The 27,889-nt window shown below is 55.0% G+C and overlaps 1 protein-coding gene across 12 annotated transcripts in view; it reads left to right on the top strand.

Annotated features, from left to right (window-relative positions):
- Positions 1–27,889, top strand: part of CAMK2B (calcium/calmodulin dependent protein kinase II beta) — a 94,799-nt gene that overhangs the window by 15,627 nt on the left and 51,283 nt on the right. For all 12 annotated transcript variants that reach the window (XM_067745788.1, XM_067745783.1, XM_067745784.1 and 9 more), the window contains exon 2: positions 18,000–18,094. In XM_067745788.1, coding sequence (XP_067601889.1) covers positions 18,000–18,094 — 95 coding nt within the window. The remainder of the gene's footprint in view (positions 1–17,999; positions 18,095–27,889) is intronic.

The raw sequence follows: 27,889 nt of genomic DNA on the forward strand, positions 1-27,889 counted from the left end.
ACAGCGCCCCCCAGCACCCCTGTGGAGAGGCATCAGGTCTCTGCGTCTCTGGGGTGAGGTGGGCGGGCAGGCAGCTCCCAGAATCCCCCAGCTGAGCACCTCTATCACCACACAGTTCTGTCATCTTTATAATCGAGGTGAATTCACTTCCTTCCCATGACATGTTCATGCTTGTGAAAATATCAAAGTGTTTGCAGACATTTGTTGGTGAAATGGCTTGGTGCTCTCTGTCTAAGTGTCAGTAGAAGGGAGGCCCATGATGTGACACCCCGGCTTTGTCCGTGGCTGGAGCAAGGATGGTTGTGGGTATCCAGGACGGTCCAGGGCCCTCTCTCTGAGCTGGCTCTTCACGATGGAAAACAGAGGAAAAGTCAATAACGGTTCCGGCATCCTCTGTGGTCCCTGGTCTCTGATAATTCAGGGTGAGTTGATTTTTGCCTGGTGGGCACTCGAGGGGGACGTGCATGCACCCCAGGCAGGGCATGGGGCCGGGGGCAAGAGATTCAGGACGAGGGCCCCAAGTGAGGTGCCACCTGCACACAGGGTAGTGGGAACCCCGGGCCCCTCCAGGCCTGGTTGGACCTTCCTGTCCAACCCAACGTCATCCCCGGCCCCCAGATCATTGCCAGCTTCCCTTGACAAGCTGGAATCCCGTGCTGTTAGGATTCTGGGGGCAAGCAGGTGCAGATACAAGCGCTGCCCTTGAAGGCTCCAAGTTCATCTTAGGGGGCAAACAAAAACGTGCCTTGTTCCCTCTCTCCCGAGCATGTAACACACAGGGCCACAGGGGCTACAGGTGGCGAAGGGGTGGGGGTTGCCTTCACATATAAAGAGCTTCTACAGGTCAATAAGAAAAGAGCCAAAATTCCAACTGAAATACGGGTGAAGGGTGTAAGCAGGCAGTTCACAGAAAACGAAATGGAAGTTCTTTCAACCCGTGAAAACATGAAGAATAGAAATTAAACCAGAGCCAGTGCTCGCTTGTTCCTGAGTTCACCTCGGGCTTCAGGTACGAGACGGTTCTTCCAGGTGGCCCATGGGCTGGTGAGGCTGCCTCGATCAGTCTCCGGGCTCAGCTCTCCTGAAGTGGATGAACAGAGGCCCTGGGTGTTGTGGGTAGGCCTGGGATGGGCTGAGGCCCCACAGCGTAGGCAGGAGAGGAATTCCAGAGATCCTCCAGTCCAGGCTGAGCTGTCCAGCTGCGGGAGGCCCTGCTCACCCCCCTCCCCCCTCCTCCTCCGGTTGTCCTCCCAGCGAGTGCCCCGCCCCAGGGGCCAAGCAGGGCCAGAGCGTTTCTGTTAGCTGCCCCCCAGCCTCTGCAGAGGCCACTGCAGGCCGCACCGCCGGCTCTGACCCGCAGGCCGTGCCCCGGCCTGGTGGGAGGAAGGGGCACTGGGCACTGAGGGGTCCAGGGTGGTGCTGGGGCTTTCCTGCCCTCCTGTCCCACCTCTGTCCTAATTTTGGCCTTTGCTTAATGCAAACCCAGTACTCGGGTCATCTCCATGGCTTCTGGGGGGGCAGGGCCCAGTGTAGTTGCTACTGAAGAGTGTACTGGAGAGAAAGGTGGAGAAGGAGAGAAGACAGACACCTACATGGAACGGGGGAGGGAGGGGTGGGCGAGAGTGAGGGGCACACAGACGTGAGCCTGACCCCACGAGAAGCCCAGGAATGGCGTGCCCATGGAGGCTGCACGCGACAGGCTGGATTTGAGGTGGGTCCTCAGCGGACACCAGCTCTTGCCCAGGGGCCTCTCTCTTGTCCCCTGGGACAGCCTGCAGCACCCGCCCCCAGCAAGCCTCTGGCCTGGCCAGGATCTCATCCACCCCACCCCTTCCTCCACACTCCACCCCATGCACAGAGGGGGAAGGGAGTGGTGGCATTCCCCGTTGTAGTCCCCTTTCTAGAGGCGCCTGATAGATGTTAACACCTGGGCTGGTGGGCGGCAGGGACCCTGATCCATAGTGCTTGCCCATCCCTGTGGTGTAAATACCCCCATCATGTCTAACGTCAAGCTACCAGCATGACGTCAACCACAACGTTTGGTTTTCTGTAGCCAGTAAGAGGCAGCCTGTGAGCCAGACCCGGAAGGAGCCCTGGCAGCTGAGCCCCTGCTCTCCGTGCTGGGATGGCGCTGCTAGACTTCTGCTCAGCTCAGGTTCCCAGACTCAGCGGCTCCTGCCCCGCCCCCACTGGAATATTCCATCTATTCCCACCCAGCCCCCTACTCTTTCTGAGCCAACAGAGGGCACCTGATAGGCGAATGTGCAGGAAGGGTGCGGAGGGGTGTCTGCGTTTAGGTCTTGCCTGTGCCACCCACAGTGCCGTGAGCAAGGCATTGGGTGCCCTCACCCTTCCCGTCTTCCACAGGGGTCCTGAGAGCCCAGGGGCAGACACTTTGGAAGCTGTAGAGGGTGGTCCCGGGCGCTATCAGGTCTGGAGAGTCTGTGACACCCCCAGCACCCTCCTCACCCTGTGCTACGTCCTCGGTCGCGCTGGGGTGTCAAGGTTTCAGTGTGACTCAGATATACCGGAATTTTCCTTATGCTTTTCTTTCTCTCTTTTGGCTGCGTCGGCTCTTAGTTGCGGCACGCAGGATCTTTTGTTGTCGTGGGCTTCTCTCTAGTTGTGGCTCGCGGGCTCTAGAGTGCGCGGGCTCAATAGTTGTGGTGCGCGGGCTTACTTGCCCCGCAGCATGTGGGATCTTAGTTCCCCTGACCACCTGCGTCCCCTGCATTGGAAGGCGGATTCTTAACCACTGGACCACCAGAGAAGTCCCTTCTTATGCTTTTCTGCATGTGGTTAAAAAAATGCCCCAACTCCCACCCCTGTCATAAAAAGATACTTTGTTTCCTCTTTATACTTAAAAAAAAAACCTGATGGACTTTATTTTTTAGGGCAGTTTTATGTTTACAGAAATATTGGATGGAAAGTAGAGAGTTTCCATATTTACCTCACAGCCAGGCCCCAGTTCCCTTTCCTGTAACCATCTCACTTGCGTTCAGACGTGATACACTTGTTACACTTGATGACCAATATTCCTACATTAATATTAACTGAAGCCCATAGTTTGCATAGGGTTCACTCTGTGTTGCACAGTTCTACAGGATTGACAAAGGTATAATGTCATACATCCATCATTAGAGTATTTCAGATCCTCTGTGCTCCTCTATTCATCCCCTCCCATCCTCCAGAGCCCCAGACAACCACTTTTTACTGTCTCTATAATTCTGCCTTTTCCAGAATGTCATGGAGTTGTGAATCATACAGTGTGTAGCCTTTTCAGATTGCCTTCTTTCACTTAGTACCATGCATTTAAGTTTCCTTCCTGTCTTTTTGTGACTTGATAGCTCATTTCTTTTTAGTGCTGAATAATATTCCCTTGTCTGGAGGTTCCGCAGCTTAATTATCCATTCAGTCTACTGAAGGATGTCTTGGTTGCTTTTAAGTTCTGGCGATTATGAATACACCTACTATGACCATTTGTGTGCAAGCTTTTGTATGGACATAAGTTTTCAACTCCGTTGGGTAAATACCAAGGAGCACGATGGCTGGATCACATGGTAAGAGTATGTTTAGTTTTGTTAGGAACTGCCAAGCTGTCTTCCAGAGCAGCTGCCCCATTGTGCGTTCCCACCAGCACCGAGTGAGAGTTCCCGTTGCTCCACAGCCTCACCAGCATGTGGTGGTGTCTGTGTTCTGGATTTTGTCTGTTCTAATAGGTTTGCAGTGGTATCTCGTTGTTTTAATTTGGATTTGATGACATATGATAAGGAGCATCTTGTCATATGATTATTTGCCATCTGTATACCTTCTGTGGTGAGGTGTCTGTTAAGGTCTTTGGCCTATTTTTTTTTTTTTTTTTTGCGGTACGCGGGCCTCTCACTGTTGTGGCCTCTCCCGTTGCGGAGCACAGGCCCTGGACGTGCAGGCTCAGCAGCCACGGCCCACGGGCCCAGCCGCTCTGCAGCATGTGGGATCTTCCCGGACCGGGGCACGAACCCGTGTCCCCTGCATCGGCAGGCGGACTCTCAACCACTGCGCCACCAGGGAAGCCCGGTCTTTGGCCTATTTTTAATCAGGTTGTTTGGGTGTGCTTTTTATTATTGTTGCTTTTTTTTTTTTTTTTTGTGGTACGCAGGCCTCTCACTGCTGTGGCCTCTCCTGTTGCGGAGCACAGGCTCCAGACGCGCAGGCTCAGCGGCCATGGCTCACGGGCCGAGCCGCTCCGCAGCATGTGGGATCTTCCCGGACCGGGGCACGAACCCCTGTCCCCTGCATTGACAGGCAGACTCTCAACCACTGCGCCACCAGGGAAGCCCCAATTGTTGCATTTTAAGAGTTCTTTGTATATTTTGGATACAAGTCCTTAATCAAATATGTGTTTTGCAAATATTTTCTCCCATCTGTGGCCTGTCTTCTCATTTGTTTACCCCATCTTTCACAGAGCAGAAGTTTTTTATTCTAATGAAGCCCAGCTTATCAATTCTTTCTTTCATGGATCATGCTTTTGGTGTTGTATCTGAAAAAGTCATTGCCAAACCCAAGGTCACCTAAATTTTCTCCTATGATACCTTCTGGGACTTTCGTAGTTTTGCATCTTACATTTAGGTCTATGATCCATTCTGAGTTAATTTTTGTGAAAGGTGTAAGGTCTGTGTCTAGATTCATTTTTTGGCATCTGAATGTCCAGTAGTTCCAGTACTGTCTTAGACTGTTCAGGCTGCTATAGCCAAAATACCGTAAACTGGGTGGCTTATAAACAAAGATTTGTTTCCCACAGTTCTAGGAACTTCAAATCCAAGATCATGGCTCTGGCAGATTCAGGGTCTGGTGAGACCTGCTTCCTAGATGGTCATCTTTCCCCTGTGTCCTCACATGGCAGAAGGGCTGGAAAGATTTATCTGGGGTCTTTTTTATAAAGCATTAGTCTTGTTAATGAGGGCTCTGCTCTCATGACCTAATCACCTCCCAAAGGCCTCACCTCTTAATCTGTCCAGTTGGGGTTAGGATTTCAACATATGAATTTGGTGGTTGGGGCCTGGGGGTGGGCATGGACACAAACGTTCAGTCCATACCAAGCACCATTTTTTGAAAAGACAATCTTTTCTTCCTTGAATTGCCTTTATTCCTTTGTCAAAAATTGGTTGACTGGGCTTCCCTGGTGGCGCAGTGGTTGAGAGTCCACCTGCCGGTGCAGGGGACGCGGGTTTGTGCCCCGGTCCAGGAAGATCCCACATGCTGTGGAGCGGCTGGGCCTGTGAGCCATGGCCACTGAGCCTGCGCGTCCGGAGCCTGTGCTCCGCAACGGGAGAGGCCACAGCAGTGAGAGGCCCGTGTACCACACACACAAAAAAAAATTGGTTGACTATTTGTGTGGGCCTATTTCTGGGCTTTCTGTTCTCTCCCATTGATCTATTATCTATTCTTTTACCAAACCACACTGTCTTGATTATCGTAGCTTTATAGTCTTGAAGTCAGGTAGTGTCAATCCTCTAACTTTGTTCTTCTCAACAATATTGTGTTGGCCATTATGGGTCTTTTGCTTCTCTGTCTGCTACATTTGATCTTAGCCAAAAAGCCGAGAAGCAATTTTTGCCTCTCTGTATAAACTTTAGAATCAGTTGGTCTATAGCCGTAAAATATCTTGCTGGAATTCTGATTAGGATTACATTGAATGTATAGATCAACTTGGAAAGAACGGATATTGTGACAATATCGAGTCTTCCTATTCACGCATGGGATATCTCTCCGTTTATTTAGTTCTTCTTTGATTTCATTCATCAGTACAGACCTTGTACATATTTTGTTGATTTATACCTAAGTGTTTCATTTTTTGGTGCTAATGTAAATAGTATTGTGTTTTTACTTTCAAATTCCACTCGCTCATTGCTGATATATAGAAAAGAAATTGACTTTTGTATATTAATCTTGTATCCTTCAACCTTGCTATAATCATTTATTAGTTCCAGGATTTCTTTGGTCAATTCTTTGGGGATTTTCTACATAGATAATCATATCATCTGGGAAGAAAGACAGTTTTATATTTTCCTTTCCAGTCTGTATACCTTTTATTTCCTTTTCTTGCCTTACTGCATTAGCTGAGACTTCCAGTATGATGTTGAAAAAGAGTGGTGAGAAGGGACATTCTTGCCTTGTTTCTGAACTTAGAGGAAAAGCACCTACTTTCTCACCAAAAATATGATGTTGGTTGTAGGTTTTTTGTAAATGCTTGCTGCGGACTGAATTGTGTGCCCCCCAAATTCATAGGTTGAAGCCCTAACCCCCCCACCATGTGACTGTATTTAGAGATTGGTTATTTAGGAGGTAATTAAGGTTAAAAGAGGTCATAATGGTGGGGCTCTGATTTGATAGGATTAGTGTCCTCATAGGAAGAGACACCAGACACTTTGCTCTTTCTCCATACGTACCCACTGAGGAAAGGCCAGGTTAGCACACAGCAAGATGGTGGCCACCTACAAGTCAAGAGAAGAGAGCTCACATAAGAAACCAAACCCTGCCGGACCTTGATCTTGGACTTCCAACCTCCAGAACTATGAGAAAATAAATAAATTTCTCTTGTTTAAGCCACCCGGTCTATAATATTTTGTTATCAGCCTGAGTTGACTAATACAATGTTCTTTATCAAGTTGAGAAAGTTCCCCTCTATTCCTGGTTTGCTGAGAGTTTTTTTTTTTTTTTTTTTTTTTTGCGGTACGTGGGCCTCTCACTGTTGTGGCCTCTCCTGTTGCGGAGCACAGGCTCTGGACGCGCAGGCTCAGCGGCCATGGCTCACGGGCCCAGCTGCTCCGCGGCATGTGGGATCTTCCCGGACCGGGGTGCGAACCCGCGTCCCCTGCATCAGCAGGTGGACTCTCAACCACTGCGCCACCAGGGAAGCCCTGAAGAGTTTTTATTATGAATGGGTGTTGGATTTTGTCAAATGCTTTTTCTGCATCTATTAATATGATCATGTGATTTTCTTTTTAAGCCAGTTGATGTGATGCATTACATTAATTGGTTTTCAAATGTTGAACCAGCCAGGCTTGCACAACTGGGATAAATCCTACTTGGTCGTGACGTATAATTCTATTTATACATTAGTGGATTCAATTTGCTAATATTTTGTTGAGGGTTTTTGCATCTATGTTTGTGAGAAATATTGATCTGTAGTTTTCTTGTAATGTTATTATTGATTCAACTTCTTTAATAGATATAGGTCTATTCAAATTGTCTATTTCTTTTATTTTTTTTTACTGTTTAAAATTGAGGTATAGTTAATCTCCAATATTATATTAGTTCTAGGTGTACAATATAGTGATTCAAAATTTTTACAGATTATACTCCATTTAAAGTTCTTATAAAATATTGGCTGTATTCTCTGAATTCCCTGTGCTGTACAGTATATCCTTGTAATTTATCCATTTTGTAAACAGTAGTTTGTTATCCCCTACCCTTATCTTGCCCCTCCCCCTTCCTTCTCCCCACTGGTAACCACTAGCTTGTTCTCTATATCTGTGAATCTGTGTTTTGTTATATTCATTTGTTTGTTTTATTTTTTAGATTCCACACATAAATGATATAATACAGTATTTGTTGTTCTGGTCTATTTCTTGTTGTGAGAGTTTTGGCAAATTGTGTCTTTCAAGGAATGGGTCCATTTCATCTAGGTTTCATCAAGTTTGTGGACATAGAGTTGTTCATAGTATTTCTTTATTATCCTTTTAATTTCCAAGGGATCAGTAGTGATGGCCCCTCTTTCATTTCTGACGTCTGTGTCCTCTCTCTTGTTATCTTAGCCTGGCTGAAGGCTTGTCAACTTTATGAATCTTTTCAAAGAACAGCTTTTGGTTTCATTGATTTTTCTCTGTTGATTTCCTGTTTTCAGTGTCATTTATTTCTGCTCTGACTTTTATTATGTCTTTTCTCCTGCTTACTTTGAATTTAATTTGCTCTTCTTATTTCTAGTCGCCTAAGGTGGAAACGTAGATTATTGATTTTAAATCTTCTTTCCTAATATATGCAATCAATGGTATAATTTTTTTCTAAGCACTTTTTTTTACTGCATTCCACAATTTTGATAAGTTTTATTTTCATTTTCACTTTGTTAAAATGTTTAAAATTTTCCTTCGAGATTTCTTCTTCTTTTTTTATTTTACTGTGTAATTTATTCCATAGTTTTTATTTTTAAATGTTTGTAAATTGTAAAATATTACACGTAGACGATTTTCCATTTAAAAAATAATGTGGGCTTCCCTGGTGGCGCAGTGGTTGAGAGTCTGCCTGTCAATGCAGGGGAACGGGTTCGCGCCCCGGTCTGGGAAGATCCCACATGCCGCAGAGCGGCTGAGCCTGCGTGTCCAGAGCCTGTGCTCTGCAATGGGAGAGGCCACAACAGTGACAGGCCCGCGTACCGCCAAAAAAAAAAAAAAAGAAGTAAAAAAAAAAAAGGTAAACTTGACCCACTGACCTTTTCCCTGATTCATATCCTCTGTCATTAGCCTCCTTACCCAAGAGGTGATGCTGCTGAGATTTCTTCTTTGACTCTTGTGTTATTTGGAAGTATGTTGTTTAATCCCCATGTATTTTGGGGTATTCCAGCCATCTCTTTGTTTTTCATTTCCAATTTAATTCCATTGTGACCTGAGAGCATACTTTGTATTATTTCTTTTCTTATAAATTCGTTAAGGGTGTTTTATGGCCCAGAATGTGCTCTATCTTAGTGAAAGTTCACGTGAGCTTGAGAAGAATGTGTGTTCTGCTGTTGTCGGATGAAGTTGTCTCTAGATGTTAATTACATCCAGTTGATAGATGGTGCTTTTCAGTTCAGCTGTGTCCTTCCCAAATTTCTGCCTGCTGGGTCTGTGCATTTCTGATAGATGGGTGCTGGAGTTTCCAAGTGTTCTAGTGGATTCACCTACTTTTCCTTACAGGTCTTTCAGTTTTGCCTCATATAGTTTGTCCTTCTGCTGCTGGGGGTATACATGCTAAGGGTCATGTCTTAGAGAAATGACCACCTTATCATGATGTGAAATCTCTCTTTGTCCCTGGTAACTTTCCGTACTCAAGTCTGCTCTGTCTGAGATCAATATGGTATATCTTTCTCCATCCTTTGACTTTTTTTCATTGTGGTAAAATATACATAACATAAAATTTACCATTTTAACCATTGTTAAATGTAGAGTTTAGTGCCGTCAAGTATATTCACAGTGTTGTGTAACCGTCACCACAACCCATTTTCAGAACTTTTTCATCACTCCAAACAATAACTCTGTACCCACTCAGTAATCCCATTGAGTCCCACTTCCTTCAGATCCCGCTGTGTCCCCTGGGCTGGTGCCCACCCTCTTATTCCTGTTGGCTTTGCTGCCTTGAGCCCTCCAGGAAGCTTCTCAAGGATGTCTGTACCCGGTGGAACGGGGACTCAGGGGACCCCGCTGTGGCGGGGAGGGGTGGTGGATCTGGGCGGTACTGAGAGTGACCGTGTGAGGTGTGAGGCCCGAGAGGTTTAAGAGCAACACGGTGTCATGGACAAGCGTCAGAGTCGGGCTGTTCTCATCTGTGTAGGACTCACAGACTTGACGTGACTGTATAAAGTAACAATGATGACATGAGCGCATGAGAAATGTGAAAGGATTCCCCTTTGTGGTCATTTATATCTAAATCTCATTACGATGTAGGGTGCATTTTGTCATAAGCCTTACGTGGTCAGGACATGGCTCCCCAGTCTGCTCACGGAGCGTTCCGTCTGCTCTCAGCACTGTCAGAAATGTAAGAAAACGTTCTCTCTGAGTTGACGTTCCTGGCTCTTCCAGATGAAGCCCTGCTCCCCGGGGTGTCTGGGAGGAGGGCAGTGGGGGGACCTTGATGCCCGCGTGGGTGGGGAGGGGGCTTCCGATGGGAAGAGCGGCCACCATGGCCTGCGTGCCCTGTTCCAAGGGGCAGGCAGGGAGAAGAGGGGGCCACGCTGGGGTTTTCTCCATCTGGGATGCACCTACAGACTCCATGGGCAGCGCTGCTGTTCTTGTGTTTGGGTGGGTGTCCTCAGATGGCATTTCTGTCCCACCCAGGCCATTTGTTTCTTTGTTGAGGGTTGCATTCGGTGTTGAGCCCTTAGACTAGAACCCCTCCCTGTCCCCCGCTCTTGGCCCAATTGAGACTTCTTTGGGTAAAGATTTCTCTGGACTTGAGGACATGGTGGGGGGAAGGGTAAGCTGGGACGTAGTGAGAGAGTGGCATGGACATATATACACTACCAAATGTAAAATAGATAGCTAGTGGGAAGCAGCCGCATAGCACAGGGAGATCAGTTCGGTGCTCTGTGACCACCTAGAGGGGTGGGACAGGGAGGGTGGGAGGGAGACGCAAGAAGGAGGAGATATGGGGATATATATATATGTAGAGCTGATTCACTTCGTTATACAATGGAAACTAACACACTATTGTAAAGCAATTATACCCCAATAAAGCTGTCAAAAAAAAAAATAAAAGTGAAACAGTGAAGACCAAAAAAAAAAAAAAAAAAATTTCTCTGGCCAAAGAAGTTAGGGAAAGGCTGTACCTCATACTCACTGGTTGGAAATTCACAGTACAGATGACCATGTTAAAGGCCCTGGGAAGTCCTGCAGTAAAAAAGGAAGGAAAGAAGGAGGGAAGGAAGGAAGGAAGGAAAACATTTTAACTTACTGGTTTCTAAACCTTTTTGCCCACAGAACCCTTTTCGTACCTAACATCTGGGAACATCCTGTGGAGCTAATATGTGATGATGGTCATTTGGGAAATGTTTGACTGGTACACGCAGTGGCAGATTCCATAAGGCAGAGTTGGGGGCCAGCATGTGCTATGGGTTGAATTGTGTCTCCTCCAAATTCAGATGTGGGCTCCTAACCCCCGTACCTCAGAATGCGACCTCATCTGGAAATAAGGTTGTCATAGATGTAATTAGTTAAGCTGAGGTGGAGGGTGGGCCCTCATCCAGTAGGACTGTGTCCTTATGAAAAGGGGAAACTTGGGCAGAGACACACAGGGAGGATGCCATGTGAACATGAAGGCAGAGATGGGGGTGATGCTTCTACAAGCCACGGAGCCCCAGGGATCACCAGCAAAACCCCAGAAGCTGGAGAGAGGCCTGGGACAGTGTCTCCCTCACAGCCTCAGAAGGAACCGACCCCGCCAACATGTTGGTCTTGGACTTCCGGCCTCCAGAACTGTGGGACGATCTCTGTTGTTTCAGCTGCCCAGCCCATGTACTGTGTTGTGGTGGCCCCAGTACCCTGGCACAGCATGGATGACTTAAGACTTGCATTTCTGGCCCAGGCTCAGAGGTCGGGGCCAGGGAGCTGCCAGGATTCCAAGGAAGGACCTTGGAAAGCCCAGGGTCGGACTTTGGGGAAGTGGCAAGAGGTGGCGTTTTCATCGCTGGCGTGGGTTGTAAATCACCCAGCGACTGTGCCTGTGGAAATAAACCCTACAGAAATAACCGAGATGTTTACGGCAGGCACTTACAAGCAGGGAAACTGGAGACGCCCCAAATGCCTGCCAATCAAGGAAGCACTCGGCTACCCATGGAAGGAACATTCTCTATGGGGAAGATGACAAGTATATGCGATCTAGGTCAGAGAGTGGGAATTGCGTGATGTTAAATATATAAATTGTGATGTTAAATATAAAAGCAGGAACTCACGCGCTGATAAAAGGCATGCCAGGATGCTGCAGAGACCACAGGGATTACATGTTGTCCAGTGTCGGTCTCTAGTGTGTCTACTTGAGGCCCTGTCCTGGAACCCAGGACGTTCTGGGTCCTGGGCAGGAGTGGGACACGGTCCCCCGAGCTCTGTGTGCCGTCCTGTTGGTGGATGCTGGGCAACCCTCATGGGCCTGCGCTCTGGACGTCGCTCTTGTGCTGGGACCTCGTGCTCCTGCCCAGCATGGCACGCGCTTGCCCAGATCCCCTCGGAGCCAGCACACTCTCCTCACCGGCTCTGACCCCGAGGCCGGGGAGCCTGGGGAGGGTCCCATACCCTCCTGGTGTCCCTGGACGGCGTCCACCAGTGAAGCAGTATGTAGCTGCCGGATCGTGCCGTGGAAGAGTCGTTCACAGGGTGGGGAAGTAGTGAGAGGGAAAAGCAGAACAGAAACAGCAAGAGTCTCCTGAGTGTTGAAGAGGAAAGCCTTCCTGTGGTGCAGACCTCACTGGAGACACATCAGAACATCATGGGACATCGTGGGACGCCAGACAACGGGTTACGGAGATGGAGGCGGCTTCGACTCGCTCTATTGAAACTACTTGTTTACTCCATTTTCTGCTGTGAGCAGGGATTCTGTTTTCAAAATTGTTATTATAAGCAGGAAAAAACCCCCACAACAACCTCATGTAGAAGTTCCTATTTTCTACCAAATTGCTTAGGTCCAGATTAAAAATATAAAGGGACCTCCCCCGTCATTTTAATCAAAGGTAGAAAAAAAAATTTTTGCTAACACACACATAAGCAGCAGCTTGATGTAGTTTAAATCCACAAATCCAAGCAAGCAAGGGCCTGGCATGGTGAGTGAGCGTGTCTGCTGGGCTGTCCTCCCCGCTACCCGCTCTCCCCGCCCCCGAGTGCTGGCCCAGACCCTCCTCAGCCAGACTTGGGGCGGCCCAGACCGGGCAGAATGGACGTACTCGGCCTCAGGCTGGTTCAGGTCATCCATGTGTTAATTAACGCGGTAAATAAAACCGTTGGACCAGCCAAGTGCCTCTGCTGCCTGCTAAGCCTATTCCAGAAAGCTCTTCTTGTGTGGATCTGCCTGGGGAGTCGGGGGCCAGGAGGGCTGTTTTCACTGAGCGGGCACCCCTGCGCTCACCCTGTGTGGGAGCCTTTACAAAGCAGATAAACAAGGCTTTGGTCCTTTCCTTTCCCTCAGGACTCCTGGCTGCTTTGGGCTGTGAAAGTTAAGAAGGCCGTGGACGGGTCGGAGCGTGGGCCCTTGTCTCTGGTTGGCTGTCAGGATTCCTGCTTCCCGAGCACCTGAGTTAGCAGAGTATGGATGGGATGTCCCGGGTTGTTGGGCCACCGGGTGTGTCTGCCGCCGGGCTGTGCAAACAGCTCGCAGCCCTGGTGGCAGGCAGGCAGGTGCCTGCGAGGCCGGGACTGGGTGGAGAGAGCTGGAGTCGGGTGCAGGGTGGAGCCAGGGATGGGGGCAGTGGAGACAGGAGCCGCCACGTCCCTGGAATGTCTACTGGGAGGGATGCAGTGGAAGCGCGGAGCGGCCGCTGAGCAGCACAAGTAGGGGCTCCCCGGGCTGCAAGGTTCTGACGCCCGCTCCGTGCCGGGACCTCTGCACGTGCTGCCTGTGACCGTCATGAGGAAGCCCTGCAACCCCAGGCCCCGGACGCAGGGTCCCGAGAGCAGCATCCGTGGTCAGCGCTTCTGTGTCCCTGCCGTGGGGACAGGGCAAGACCGGACCCTCCCGCCCCAGCAGCCTCTCCCACCAACACCAGCTCGGCTCAGCGGGCAGCGGGCAGAGGGCAGGCGGGGCAGCTGGGCTCGGCCAACAGAGCAGGGAGCGGACAGGTCCCCAAAGCAGGCGTAGTGGGGGCCTCCATGGGGGCTGCAGGTAATCAGTGTCGGGGGCAAGTTCCAGGTGGCAGTGGGCAGGCGGTCACGGGGGCAGCTCAGAGGCATGGCCACAGGTTGGACGGGGAGCAAAGAGAGAGTAAAGGGGATGGGGAGCCGCTGGCTGGCTCACTGCGTCTGCCCGGTGTGCAGGGGCCAGTCACCCCCTTCGCTGGCGAGAGACTGACCCTCGGGTGCCACCGTGGGTCCACGCGGCCACAGCAGTGCTGGGCGCCCACCTGCAGCAAACCAGACCCCAGGCAGCTCTGGCGTTAACGTCCCCCTCTCTCTGGCCGGCCTCTCTGGTGTTGTGGTCCCACAGCAGACAGGAGAGCACTTTCTGATCCACCAGCCGGCAAGGACTGAAAGAGTGTTTTCTTCCTTTCATTAGCTTTACCTGATTTTTAAAAGCCCCATGACATGCTTGGTGCCCGGGAGCCTCCTCCTCTGAGCACGTTATTCAGATCACTCGAAACCCAAGCGCAGCAGTACGTGCCACACCGGGCATTGTGTGGCGACCTCGAGGTTCAGGGGGTCCCCCCACCAGGCGCACCCTCTTCCCAGGCAACTTCACCCGCACCCAGACCTTCACTCTCACCCTCCCTGACCTTCACCCTCACCCAGACCCCCACCTTCCTGGCTTCTCCCCCACAAGCTGCGGCTGGGTGACCTTGCTGACCCTGCAGCCGGCCACCACCCCCCACGCCGTTCGTGGACGGTCGGAGTGTCGGGCAGCGCAGGCAGGTCCCACCCGGATGCAGTCCACTGTCCGCCCTGTCTGTGTGTGCTTCTGCATCTTCATCTCAGCCTATCTGTGGGTACGGTGGGGAGCCTCCTGCTTCGATCAGGGGCTCCGTGACCTCCGCTCCACAGGAGACATCCCCCCACCTACACTCATCCAGGGAAGCCTCGGGAGGTGACCCTCTCCTGCTGGCCTGCGGTCCAGAGTCTGCCCCATCCCGGGCTCTCCCTGTCCTTCTAGAAGGCTGCCCATTCTTGTCCCGCTGGCCTGACACATGCTGAGGTCCAGCATCTCCACTCTCCACAGTCGACCTGTGGTGCTCTTACTCTCTTATCACAGTCTGGACACTGGGCCTGACCCCAGCATCCCGATTGCATGTGGAGAGCCACAGCGTAGGGCCAGAACTGGACAGATGAGTAATTATAATGAAGTGGGCAAAGTGAGCCGAGACACGTGCAGCATCGGCGTCCGGAGGAGACCAGGCTGACTTCCTGTGGGCGCTGGGAAAGACTTCCGAGAGGAGGTACTGAATTGAGTCTTGAAGGATGCAAAGGAGTTTGCCTGGGGGCAGCGGGGATGCGCTTAGGATGCGGACCCGGGCCCTTCGTCCGTGGTGTTGTCTCAGTGACTGTAAGTTTCTGGGAGGCAGATGCTGTGAGCACTGAGGGAGGGTGGTTGCTGGCCTCACTGTTGTCTGTGATGTTCAAGGTGTCGGGGCCCCCAGCCCATGGCCCGCACGGCACTGGCGCTTCTGGGGGGCTTCCTTGTGATGGGCCTCGACTAACTAGCAGAGCGACCAGGAAGGGGGCGGATGCCTGGGGTGGGGGTGGGAGGAGACTGGGGGATGGTGGTGACTGGGAGGCTGGCTTCAAGGATGGAAGAAGGGAGCTGAGGGGCTGCCCGAGGGGCGGTGGTCATCGGGGGCAGAGCCTCTTCCCTGTACTCTCCCTCTGGGTAGTTAAGTCACCGAGAGCCCTCTAACTCGTGAGCTTCCGCAGGCGCCTGGCCAAGCTTTCCTGGCGACTTCCACGTGTCTTCAGCTGGGAGACTGAGCTCTGAGGGCTCCCCAGGGGCCCGGCACAGCCTCACCCCAGGCCGGCCCAGGTTCCCCCTTATAGCTGACAGGCATTGGAGTGCAGGTGCCCCGTGGCAGACCAGGGAGGGGTGGCCAGGCCCGGGGGTCGGGCAGCTGTTTCTAGAACTTCTCTTCAGGCCGGGCAGCAGGGGCAGGAGAAGCCCTACACCAGAGGGGCCTCCAGAGGTGCCCTCCCCCGCACCCGGCAGGCAGGACTCCAGGAGAGGAAGGCTTGTGTCCAGGAGCAGGTCCTGTGCCAGCCTGAGTGCAGCCTGTGAGCACCATTATTGAGCGCTTGCTGGATGCCGGGAGCTGTGCCTGCCGCCTTCCTGGTTTCCTCCAGCGTCTGGCTCCTGCCCGCTTGGCACTGCCCTCATCACCAACCCAGAGCCTTCTACGGAGGAGAGAGCAGGGTCTGAGCTGGAAGATGTGGGGCAGTGGGGCAGCCTGTCCAGGATCGTCCATCTGGCTGCCGGCTCTCGTTCACTTTATTTATGCGCATCCTGCCGTGCGCCAGGGAGGATTCCCGGCTCCCTGTCACTGAGTCCTGTACTTACCCTGGCTGGGCAGCAGCCGGTGGACAGGCTGCGTGGGTCCCTTCCCCTCCAGGGATGAGCTCACCCTAGGGCCCCTTGGTGCCTCGCCTGGCGCCCACCATGCTGAAAGCAGCCCTCTGGCTGTTGGGAACTTGCAGCATCGTGGGGTCGGATTCTGGCATAGGAAGCTCTATCCCAAGGAGGCTTGTGAGCCAGTGGTTGTCCGTGCGCTTTGGGGGCCAGAACGCGAAGGGTGGCGGCTCAGCCCTGTACGTGTGATGCCCTCCGCCCTCCTGGGCAGGAAGTGGATTCGAAGACCAGGGATGGGCTGGGCTGGTGAGGGTGAGGCCAACGCAGCCTCGGGCGGCCCTCGCAGTGGCTCTGTGAGCCTTTCCCGCTCCTTAGATGGATGGGGAAACTGAGGCTCAGAGGGTGCAACCCGGTGCAGAGCAGGCCTTGAACCCAGACCTGCTCGAAGCATGTGGCCTTTCCCCCTCACCACGCTCTCTCCCAAGCTAGTCTCACCGGTCAAAAAAAAAAAAATCCTTTCTTTATGTTATTTTTCTTAAAATAATAATAAAAAAAGAATATTTTGAGAATGTAACCCATGCACGTAGTGAGAAAATCACACAGGACAGAGAATGTAGAGTGAATTTTGTGCCCCCCGGCTCCCCGTCCCGCAGAGGCAGCCGCTGCCCAGTTCCCTGGCTGACTTTGGAAAAGCAAAGCTACGGCTCTGAGCACAGCTAGCGATCGTAAAGACCCGGGTCGTTAAGAAAATGTTCAAATAGATTTAGCGTAATATTTATTTATTTTCCAAGGAAGTGAATAGTCTGTCTTAATGACGTTTTGATCTCAAACAGGATTAGAGCGAAAAAGCGTTCCCTGTTTAAGACACTGCTTTCCTGGGGCCCAGAGTCCGGGTTCGGGCAGCTGGTGGGCTTCTCAGGCTGCGTGGGCAGCAGGGCTCCGGGGTGGGGTTATGACGGGGGTCGGGGGGAGGCTGTGTTCCGATGGAGGCCGTGCCTGCAGGGCCTCTGGGGAGGGAAGGCGGGGGAGGGGCCTGCGGTCAGGGGTGTCCCCAGCCCCCCTGGCCCCACCTGCTCAGCCACCTGTGGCCTTTGTGCCCACCTCTCCCTAGCGGCCTCCAGTCTGGACCCTTCCCAAGACATTTCCCGTTCCGGCTGTGTCTCATACGTGCTGGGTCTAATGTTCCTCGAAGATGATCTCAAATCAAATTAAACCGACGGTGGTGACAAGTTGAATACCGCGGAGGGCCTTCTGACGGGCCCCAGGCTCCCTCCGGCCTGTGCCCCACGCCTGCCCTGGACCCACACGGGCCTGTTCTCTGGCCTCTGGCTTGCTGTGCCGCCTCCTGCAAAACTTCCTCCTCTCAAGGGTCACTGTTTCGGGGCCACGTGCAGGACGTCTCGATGGCCTTGGCAGTGGTCACCCACTCTCCTGGGTTCCCTTCTCTTGGCTCTCCAGGCTGGTCCCCTCTCCTCTCAGGAGCACTAATGCTGTGGGCGTGTACACGTCTCCTCTGCTATGGGCCTCTGCAGCCTCTGCTGTAACTTGGGGCAGTGTTGGTGGAGGATCCGGGGGAGGGGGCCCTGGCCTCCAGCTTTGCAGCTTAATTATGCGATGCTTCTCCCTCCCTCCAGAACCTTCACAGAGTCCCCGCAGGCTGCACCAATCTATTCCGCTGTCTGGAGCTGGGCCAGGGTTCATTGCTCTGGGAGGACTCACTGGGTCTCACGTCCTGGGCATAGAGTGAGGGAGGATGCTCGCTTAGAGGCCCTCGGTCCAGCTGGCCCATGAGGATGCCCAGGCGGGGTGTCTCGCAGGAGCTGGGTGTGCCAGTCGGCTGGGCTCTGCCAGCTGCCGGGAAAGGGGCCCCTGCCGGGCTGGCACTGGGCGGGGTGGGCTGGGAGTCGTTTTGGGGGAGGGGCGCCCCTTCCTCGCACAGAGGCTGGGCCTCATGACCGGGTGCTGGGTGTTCACCGGGGGATTAATCGGCTCCCTGCCTCTGTTTCCCATTTCTCCCCCAGGGGGGCTTTCTCTGTGGTCCGACGCTGTGTCAAGCTCTGCACCGGCCATGAGTATGCAGCGAAGATCATCAACACCAAGAAGCTATCCGCCAGAGGTAGGGAATGGCTGTGCTGGCTGGCGAGGGCCGGGGGCCGGGGCTGGAGCCCGTCCTGAGGGATCGGGCTCGGCCCGTGGCTCACGGGGGCACAGTTGGAGCGGGGGCAGTGGGACGTGAACGGTGCCCGTGGCCGAGTGGGGCCGGGAGAGGCACCCGCACACCCTCACATCTGGAATTGCACTCTCGCTCTGGTTTGGAGGCTCGTGGAGCCCCTGCCTCACCTCCCCAGGGCTGGACGGGGAGAGGCGTGCGGCCAGGTGGCTGAAGTGCTCAGGTAAGGTCGTCTGCCCACGAACTGTGGGCCAGAGGGGGCCTCGGGGACCTGAAGACTTTGGGTGACAGGGCAATGCTTGAGGGGCGGCACAAACGGCACGTTTCCTAACTCAGCCCCCGCCGGTCTTCCGGACGCAGGGCTGCACGTGGGGACTCATCTGCCTATGCTGGGGAGGGCTCGGGGTCTGCAGGGGTGGGCTTGGTGCTGGCCCCGGGCGTGTGGCCTCACCCCATCCAGCACCGTCGAGAGCCCTTGCTGGGGGACGGCCCGTTCTGGGCAGACGGACAGACCCCTGCCCTCGGGGGATCCAGTGGAGTTCCACGTGGCGGGGATGAGGCGGGACGTCGGGGCAGGGGATGACATGGGGCGACAAGGCCAAGGCGGAGGTGCCGCCCTGAGCAGGTGATGTCAGAGCACAGAACCGAGGGGACAGGGGGCCGGGAGCCAGGCAGGCCCCACGCTGGTGGGGCCTCCAGCGTGGGTGTGGAGGCATGGGCCGTCCCAGTGAGGTAGCAGCACCACTGCCGCCCCCTGTGCTGTGGGGAGCCCACGGATCTCCAGCCCCAGGGTCAGACAGGAGGGGCTGGGTGACCCCTTTGGCAGAGGGAGCTAAGCCCCTGGCCTGACGGTCTCCCACCTCCAGGCACACACATGACCCCACTTAACACCCAGACACAAATCTGAGCCAACAGAGAGGCTCCTTCTCTGCAGAGAGGCCTTGACTGTAGGCAGTCCTGGCCCGAGTCCCTCCCCAAGGCGGGTGCTGAGAACGCCTCCGTCTGTAGGGTCTGCAGTTTCCAGCCCGGCGGCCTGTGTGGGCAGGCGGCTGAGCCCGCTGTGCGGTTCGCTGAGCTGCGTGTAGGTGTTGTTTGGGCGCCTGCTGCGTCCCAGGCCTTCAGGGTTGAGTGTTTCCAGGGGCGGGCGCTGCTGTCCCAGCCTGGCCAAGGGGCTGGTTGTGCTCGGGTGATGAGGATGACACAGGGCCCCGCAGAGACAGGAGTCTGCGAGCCAGACAGCCCTGGGGTGTTCGTGTCGGGAAAGCTCAGATCCCGCAGCTAAACTGTGATCGTAATCATAATGCACAAGCTAATATTTACCGAGCGTTTGCTGTGTGCGTGGTGCCGCCAGATGCAGGGCAGCTTCCGTGTTTACTGACACTGGGTGTGCGGCAGTGGTGAGCCACCAGTGTCAGATGTTTTCGGGGGGATGTGTCCGCACAGTGTGTCCGTGGAGTTTCTAAAGCAGGAGGAACATTCCACTTCATTCCATAGGCTTGTGCCAGGCCACAGGAGGAGAGCGAGCCCACCTTCAGAGGTCCCATGGACTCATGAGGGACACCCTCACTCATCCACCAGCTTTACCTAGCCTCTCCCAGTCAGTGCCCAGCACTGAAGATGGGGTGATGAGCAAACAGACCCAAACAAGCCACTACAGCCCCATTCGAGGGGTGGGAGCACAGGGGACAGAACAGGGAGGTTGGATGGGTCTTGAAGGATGAATAGGAGTTTGTGGAACTCAGGCAGAAAACCACCTGTGTATGTTTCCGTGGAATCACGCAGCTCCTTTCAAGGAACCTCACGCTCCCCTGTTTATATCCTCAAAGTGTTCTATAAATCGGGAGGATCAAAAGCAGTGGAAGGGCTTCCCTGGTGGCGCAGTGGTTGAGAGTCCGCCTGCCGATGCAGGGGACACGGGTTCGTGCCCCGGTCCGGGAAGATCCCACGTGCTGCAGAGCGGCTGGGCCTGTGAGCCATGGCCGCTGAGCCTGCGCGTCCGGAGCCTGTGCTCCACAACGGGAGAGGCCGCAACAGTGAGAGGCCCGCGTACCACAAAAAAAAAAAAAAAAAAAAAAAGCAGTGGAAGTCTGAAATTCCTTTCATGCTCCACAATTACAACCTGCTCTTTCTTCCACCCCTGCAGTAGCAGGCCTGCTGCCCACTTCCTGAGAGCCAGCCTGCTTTCCATTGAGTCCCGGAGGCTGGGCCCCCGGAGACCCCTGCTAAGGGCACCGCTGTGGAGCTGTGCAGACCTGGGGCTCCGTCAGCCCTGCGCCTGGCCTCAGTCTCCTTCCTGGCTGGGCGTAGCCTGGGTTGGATGGTGGCAGGCAGCGCCGCCAGCCCGGACTGGTCTGGAATCGAAGCAGCCAGCCCTTGTCTGTTGTCACCTTCCCTCTGGACCACTTTCCGGGCCAGGGAAGCCAGGACACCCCCTGCTTTGCCTCTACTCTTGGGCCCCTGCATTGCCCAGGTCTGTGGAGGTCTTGGGCATTTGTTCCCCCCGTTTACCTCGTCATTATGGAAAATTTCAAACATCCCCAAATATAGAAAAAATGATAGAAGGAGCCCCCAGCTTCGACACAACAGTTTCCAGCTCCCAGGCAATTTAGTTTTCATCTCTAACCCTCCCCATCTCCCACCCCTGCCCATATATCTTGCAGCAGATCCCAGGCTGGCCACCATTTCACCCATAGTGTTCAGCATGTTTCTGTAACGGAAAAGGATTCGAGAAACAACTGGCACCTCCCTGTGCAGGGACCCAGGCATCTTCTGACCCTCTCCAGCCCCTTTCGGGGCTTTCCGAGCTGAGTGGACAGTGGAAGGGGTGAGGGGAGAGGATCTTGGGCCCCCGACCCTCATCTTTACGCTGAGTGTGGACCAGCAATGGGGGCAGCCAGGCTGCTGGGTTTGGTCTTGTCGCCGCACGGCCCTGACCACCTTACTGTATGACCCTGGCCATGTTACTTAGCCACCCTGTACCTTAGTTTCCCCAGCCGTAAAATTGGGATAAATCTGATATCTACCTCAGAGGGGCATTGTGAGGGTGAGAGAAGGACTAAGGTGCTTGGAAGGAGCTGGCTGAGTGTGGTGCTGCCAGGGCACCTGCTGCCTTCTTCCCCCTTTCTTGCCAGACTATCCTGCCCAGCCTGCAGGCTCCAGGACTCCTCCTCCAGGAAGCCTCCCTGGGCCCTCACATCCAGCTTGGAACCCCCCAGGTCCCGAAGCAGTCACCTTAGACATTTCTTCATTGATCACTTGCTCCTTGAGGGCAAATGCAGTGGGTTCGTCTCTGGGCCTTCCCAGCTCCCGGCCCAGAGCCTGGGAAAACACACGTAGGAACATCCCACCCTCTCCTTACCAGCCTTTGGGGACTGGCTCCATAAAACCCAAAGTTCTCACCTGGCCTGACACTCAGCCTTTGGCCCTGTCTTCTCCTTACCTCCCAGCAGCTCTGCTCAGGCACTTGGTCTTTTCTGGTTCTGTATACCCCAGGGCCTTTGCACCTGCCTTCTCTCTGGAAATGCTTTTCCTAAACTTTGTATCTGCTTAACTCCTGTTGATGGCACTTCCTCAGAGGGGTTTCCCCTGAGCCTCCAGTGGGAATCTGGGACCTAAGCACCCTGTTTTTATTTATTGGCTGTCTCTCCCACGAGACTGCCAGGACTTCATCTGTTTCATTCACCACTGTGTCTTCCACACCCTGCTCAGGCCCTGACAGGTGCTGAGCTCTCCATGTTTTTGAATGAATGAATGAATGTTTTGAGTGAGTGGATTTTTTTTTTTTTTTTTTTTTTTTTTTGTGGTACGCGGGCCTCTCACTGTTGTGGCCTCTCCCGTTGCGGAGCACAGGCTCCGGACGTGCAGGCTCAGCGGCCACAGCTCACGGGCCCAGCCGCTCTGTGGCATGTGGGATCTTCCCGGACCAGGGCATGAACCCACATCCCCTGCATCGGCAGGCAGACTCTCAACCACTGCACCACCAGGGAAGCCCGAGTGAATGGATTTTGAAAGAGCAGATGTGTAGTCTGTGCTGGAGTGAGGTTAGTCTCCCAGGTGTGAAGTTGGGATAGGGACTGGGTGGAGTGAGGTCTAGAAGAGGGTTTGCTGCAGGGTGGGGTTTGCAGGGGAGGCCCCTGGTCACTGAGCGCCTGAGCATTTGGGAGGTCCAAGTTCAGGAGAAGTTCCATGGTGAAGACTGAGGGTGGTGGGGAAGCAGGGAGGGGAGGCCTGGAGCCCACTGCTCCTCCCTGAATCCTGGTGACCACCGTGCAGCCTGCACCTGTGTTCTGCAGGGTCCAACATGCTCCCAGCAGAGGGTCCTGACGCCAGACCGGTCCCCTTCCCACAAAGGCCATTTCAGAGATGTTTGCCCCACCTGTTGTCCTGGAAGGCACGGGTGGAGGGGAGCGGCCCATGGGTGGGGAGGAGGACGCCAGGCAAGCACCCTAGAAAGAGGGAGAGTGGGGAAGTGGAGACTGGACCCAGAGGCCGGAGGGGAGGCCCCACTTGTGCCGGCTTCATATTCAGTGCAGTGCGGAGTGGGCTCACTCAGCACTGCAGGGAAGGTGTCCACTCCTGGGCTGAGGAGACGGGCTTAGTCCTTCAAGGCTTCCAGGGATAAGGAGAGCAGCAGGAGGACGATGCTGGTGCTGGACACACAAACACTGTCCCACCCGGTAGCTGGCAGTCCTTGAGGCCACGAGGACACTGCAGGTTACACCCAGCTTGTGCCCAAGGCAGGAAGAGTTAGATTTTTTTAATTTAATAATTAAATAGAGGACTGTGAGGCATTCAGAGGCTGTGAATGTACTGAATAATGGGAGATTATTAAACTACTGTTAACAAAAGCAGTTAGAGGAAAATTAATTGACGGGGTGGGGGGATAAGGAGAGCATCGGGCCCATGAGGCTTACAAAGGTTTCCTGTTGCTCCTGCGTCCCCTCCCCCTCCTCCTCCCCTCGCTCACTGCCAGCACTAAGGGGCTGGTCTGTTGGCCTTTGGAGGGAGCCCCATGGACTGAGCTCCATTAGTACTTACTGGCCCCCAGTGTCCAGGGAGCAGGTGTCCCAGAAATGACCCCGGCCTGCAGCTGAACTCGGGGGAAGGACCCTGCACAGGAACGAGGGCTTAGGCGTTTATTGTGTCCTGACCCTCAGCAGCAGTTTTCACGAGGTCGGTGGTGGGCGCCCCATTCCACAGACGAGGAAACTGTGTCCCACAGAAGCAGAGACGTGCTCAGGATCCCACAGCCGTAATGAGCAGAGCCTGGGACACGGGCGGCTCTAGATTTCACCCAGCTGCGGAGGACTCAGGGTGGATCAGGTGTGGGGCTGACCTCACAGGTGGGGGGGCTGACCTCACAGGTGGGGGGCTGACCTCACAGGTGGGGGGCTGACCTCATGGGTGGGGGGGCTGACCTCACAGGTGGGAGGCTGACCTCACAGGTGGGGGGCTGACCTCATGGGTGGGGGGGCTGACCTCACAGGTGGGGGGCTGATTGTAAAGGTGGGGCACTGACCTCACAGATGGGGGGCTGACCTCACAGGTGGGAGGCTGACCTCACAGGTAGGGGCCTGATCTCACAGGTGGGGGTCTGATTTCAAAGGTGGGGGGCTGACCTCACAGGTGGGGGGCTGACCTCACAGGCATGGGGCTGATCTCACAGGTAGAGGGCTGATCTCAAAGGTGGGAGGCTGACCTCACAGGTGGGGGGCTGACCTCACAGGTGGGGAGCTGACCTCACAGGTGGTGCTGACCTCACAGGTGGGAGGCTGATTGCATAGGTGGGGCTCACGGCCCGGGTGAGGGAGTCACCGCACAGGTGAGGGACTCAGCGCACAGGTGAGACAGGCCACAGACGTTGAGATCTGGGGCTCACTTCTGAGCCTCCTCCCGCCCCCAAGCTGATGCCCAGTTTACCCCCAGCTACCTTCACCTGGGGCCACCCCCTCCGCAGGGCCTGTGTGGCCCCTTCTGCCTTGGGGGGCACCCCTGCCGGAGCTGTGACAGGGCGGAGCTGTCTGGCCCCTAGGGGCTCTGGGGCTGAGCCTGCACCCCGGCCAAACCTGCCCGGAAGCCTTCGCCCAGCAGGAACCGGGGGCTTTCCTGCTGCAGCCGGCGCTGCCGCTTTGCTGTTGGCCCCCCGCGACCCACAAACGGGAAGACGACCGAGTCAGAGGATAACGGGCGCGGGGGAATCCGCGGAACTGGGTTACCGGAGGACGCGGCGCCGCATTGCAGGGTCGGCTGAGCATGCGCCGCGGGCGCTGGGCTCCCCTCCCCTCCCCTCCCCCCTCCCCCCTCGGGCACCCCTCCCCAGCCTGGGCACCCCTCCCGCCTATTCCGCGGCCCCGCCCCTGCCCCTCCCTGGCAGCTCCTAGCGCCCCAGGGGCGGAGTCAGGGCCTCACCGTATAATGTCCCAATTTCAGATAAACAATATTTTTTTAGAATAAGTATGTCCCAAACCCCCAGCCAGCTTTTGATCGACCCTGCTCTCGAATCGGGGCTCCAGGGGACCCTGGGTAGTGGGAGGGGTCTTCCTAGGGACCCGGAAGGTGGGTGGAGTAGGAGGGTCCCTTCCTTGGCCCCAGGCTCAGTCTTTAATTGGACAGACCCATCCCTCCCGGGTTCTGTTGCCAGGACTTGGGTTTTTGCGGAGTTGGGGGCGCCCACCTGCAGGTGGGGAGGGAGGAAGAGGGAAAGTTGGGGGACCCTGTGGGCGGGGGGGACCCTCCCCCAGTCCCATGCCAGGGGGAGGATGAGGGAGCAATGAGGGAACCGGCTGCAGTGGCCAGATTTAGAAGTAATTTGAATTTCAGATAGGCTGTGAAAAATCTTTGAAGACAAATACGTCCCAAACTGCACGGGACATACTTGCATTAGAAAATTATTTATCTGAACTTGGGACATATTTATATGAAAAAAAACTTGTTGCTTACCTGAAATTCAGATTTAACTGGTCATTTTGTGTTTTATCAGGCAATGCCAAACAGAGTTGTTGAGAGAAGAGGTCTTTGTCATTAATTCATTATTCAAACAGGCTAAATCAGAACTTCCCCAAACTGGAGTGAAGGCAGGAGAGGAGAAGAAAGGGGGGTGGAGGCCAGGCTGTGTGGGCAGGGGTCCTGGTGGACACCCCCTCCGTGTGCTTGGTGGCCTCACCTGTGAGGAGGAGAATGTGGCAGCTCCGTGGCCCTGTTCCCTGGTTCTGGGGTGTGTCTGTTTCTGGGGCACGGCTGCCTCTGTGAACCCTGAGTCCCAGGGGCTGGGGGGGGCCTGATAGCGATGCTCTGTGAACTCAGGCCACAGCGGTGCCCACCCCATTGAGCTGTAGAGGGTCAAGAGAGGGTGGGGAGGTGGCAGTGCCTAAAAGGGGGACTGGTCCAGGGTTACTGGGAGGAAATCTCCACGAACTCCTGGGCCCTTGTGGGGTTGTTTTATCAGCCATTCCTGTCATTCCCCAAATCTGGGGGGGTCCTTACTGGCAGCCCTGTGCACCCCACATGCACCAAGGGCCCCCCTGGAGGTGAGCGTAGGGTCAGAGGGGCAGCCACAGGCTTGAGGACCCGCTGTCTTGGTCAGCACGGCAGCCCCCGGCTCCCAGCAGACTGGCTCTCTGTCTCCGCACAGCCTGTCTCCCAGCTCCGGGGGGTGGGGTTGGGCAGGGCGGGGCGCAGGGGCCTCTTGGTCTCCCTCCCTGAGCCCAAGGCTGTGCTTTGCGCACAGTAAGTCCCTAATGAACATGATGAAGAGGTGGGGGGAGCAGAGCGCTTTCAACTCAAGAACTGAGCTGGAGGAGGGGTCTGTTGGGAGGTGGTGGTCTGGGCCACCAGTAACTACAGATGGAAGGAGGAGGCTGGTGGAGGGAGGCGTCCCAGAGGCCTTGCTGAGTCTGAGTAGGACCCTGACAGAATAAGCCCTGCACCCTCTGGGGGCCATGCCCTAGCCTGGAAAGCACGCCGTGCTGTGGCAGTGTCACGGGTGCTATCTTGGGGTGGGCTGTGATGAGACCCCAGCCCCGGCATAGGACGTACTGCACTGGGGCTGGGGAAGGAAGCAGGAAAGGAGGAGGCCACTGGTGGGCTCCTGCTGTCACCATGGCCTACTGTACTGGAGGGTGCTACTGTCCCATTTTACAGTTGACAAAACTGAGGACTCGAGAGGTAGTCATTTTTATTCACATCACCTCCTTTTTGCCTATTAGTCAGCGTGGGAGCCCGCCCTAGGGTCGTGGGCATGACCAAACACAGGATGGGGACCCCAGACAGCTGAGATGGACAGCAGTCTGTGTCACACAGGCTCAGAGCCCGGGGAGGACACTGCACGTCACGCAGGCCACTTCGGGTGCACTTGGGGCAGAATGAGCAGGTGACCAGAGAGTGGGGTGCCCCTGGCTGCCCCAGGGGAATGTGGTTGCTTGTTTGAATAATTCCTTGCTGGCAGGGGACCGAGGCCACCAGTTGGGGATGGGTCTGCTCTGCTCCTGGTCTGCCTGGGAGGAGGGCCGCTTGGCTGGGTGAGCGGGCTGGGGAAGCCTACAGCTAGGCCATTCGGGCCCTCCCGGTTTCACCAGACATCAGGGCAGCACATCACACGGGGCCTCAGTGCCAGGCCTTACATCATGAAATGCCACGTCTGTTTCAGAGCTGAGCTGTGCCCCGTGTTGGGTGATGACGGCTCTGAGCCTGAAGAGGGCGAATCTGTTCCCATGGAGGAGCAGCTGAAGGGCCACGGGGACCGCAGAGGGAGGGCTCTGGGGACCACATGGCCAGCTAACAGCTCAGAGGCCTCAGCGCTGCGGTGTGGGGAGCGGCAGGTCGCTGGCCCAGCTCCCATACACCTGGCAGCTTGTCCTTGCCCCTCGAGGGCCCTTTCTTTGTCCCAACGAGGCAGTGGCAGCTGCAGGACCCACACAGGTGCCCTCCCTGGGCTGTGTGGCTGCCAGGTGACGCTGGTGTCATCATGGCTGGTTGCGTGCCGCCTTTTAAAAAGAAAACACACACAGGAAACTACCATGGGAGCAGCTCTTTTCATAATCATGGCTTTGCCAGTGCCCGCCAGGGCCTGAAGCGTGACTAGACCTTCCTGGGGACCCCAGTGCTGGATGCAGAGCGGGATGGGATGCCCCCAGGGCCCTAGATGCTCCCTGGGTGAGGAGGCTGGGGTCAAGCATGTTAGCCCGTTGGAGGCTTGAGAAGCCCCAGGAGAAAGACCATAGGATGGCTGAGGACTCCACGCCAGCCCCCCCGGCTGGTGGCCCAGCTCCGAGGCCCTACCCCACGGCCTTCCTGTGCCGCGTCCTACATCTGAAAGTTGGAGGCGATGTTAATAACAGCCCTATGTCGCGGGGAGCCCTGGAGAGCCGAAGAGCGGACAGCAGAGGCTAATCCGAGGCCACCCGCAGACGCTCTTGTGCTCTGGAGCAGAGGAGCGACCAGGGTCCCAGGGCAACGCTCCCCTGTGACCTTCTTCCAGCTCCTGAACCAGCTTGTAGCCCTTGACAGTGACCGGATGGTCAGACCCCGCTGTAGGCCCTGCGCTGCCCCTGGGGTCGCTCCCACATGTGCCAGCCCCCGAGCCCCGTCAGGAGGCGAGAGCCACCGAGGCCCTGGCTTGGGGACGTCCTTCCCGAAAGTCCTGTCTTCTCCTGCAGTCTGTCCCTGCTGCACCCAGAAAGGGGCTGAAGCTGAGGTGGGAGCCTCCAGGGTCAGCAGGTGCTGGTGCTTACGCTTGAACCGGCC

The sequence above is a fragment of the Pseudorca crassidens genome, chromosome 8, assembly GCF_039906515.1.
Source record: "Pseudorca crassidens isolate mPseCra1 chromosome 8, mPseCra1.hap1, whole genome shotgun sequence".
Classification (NCBI taxonomy): Eukaryota; Metazoa; Chordata; class Mammalia; order Artiodactyla; family Delphinidae; genus Pseudorca; species Pseudorca crassidens.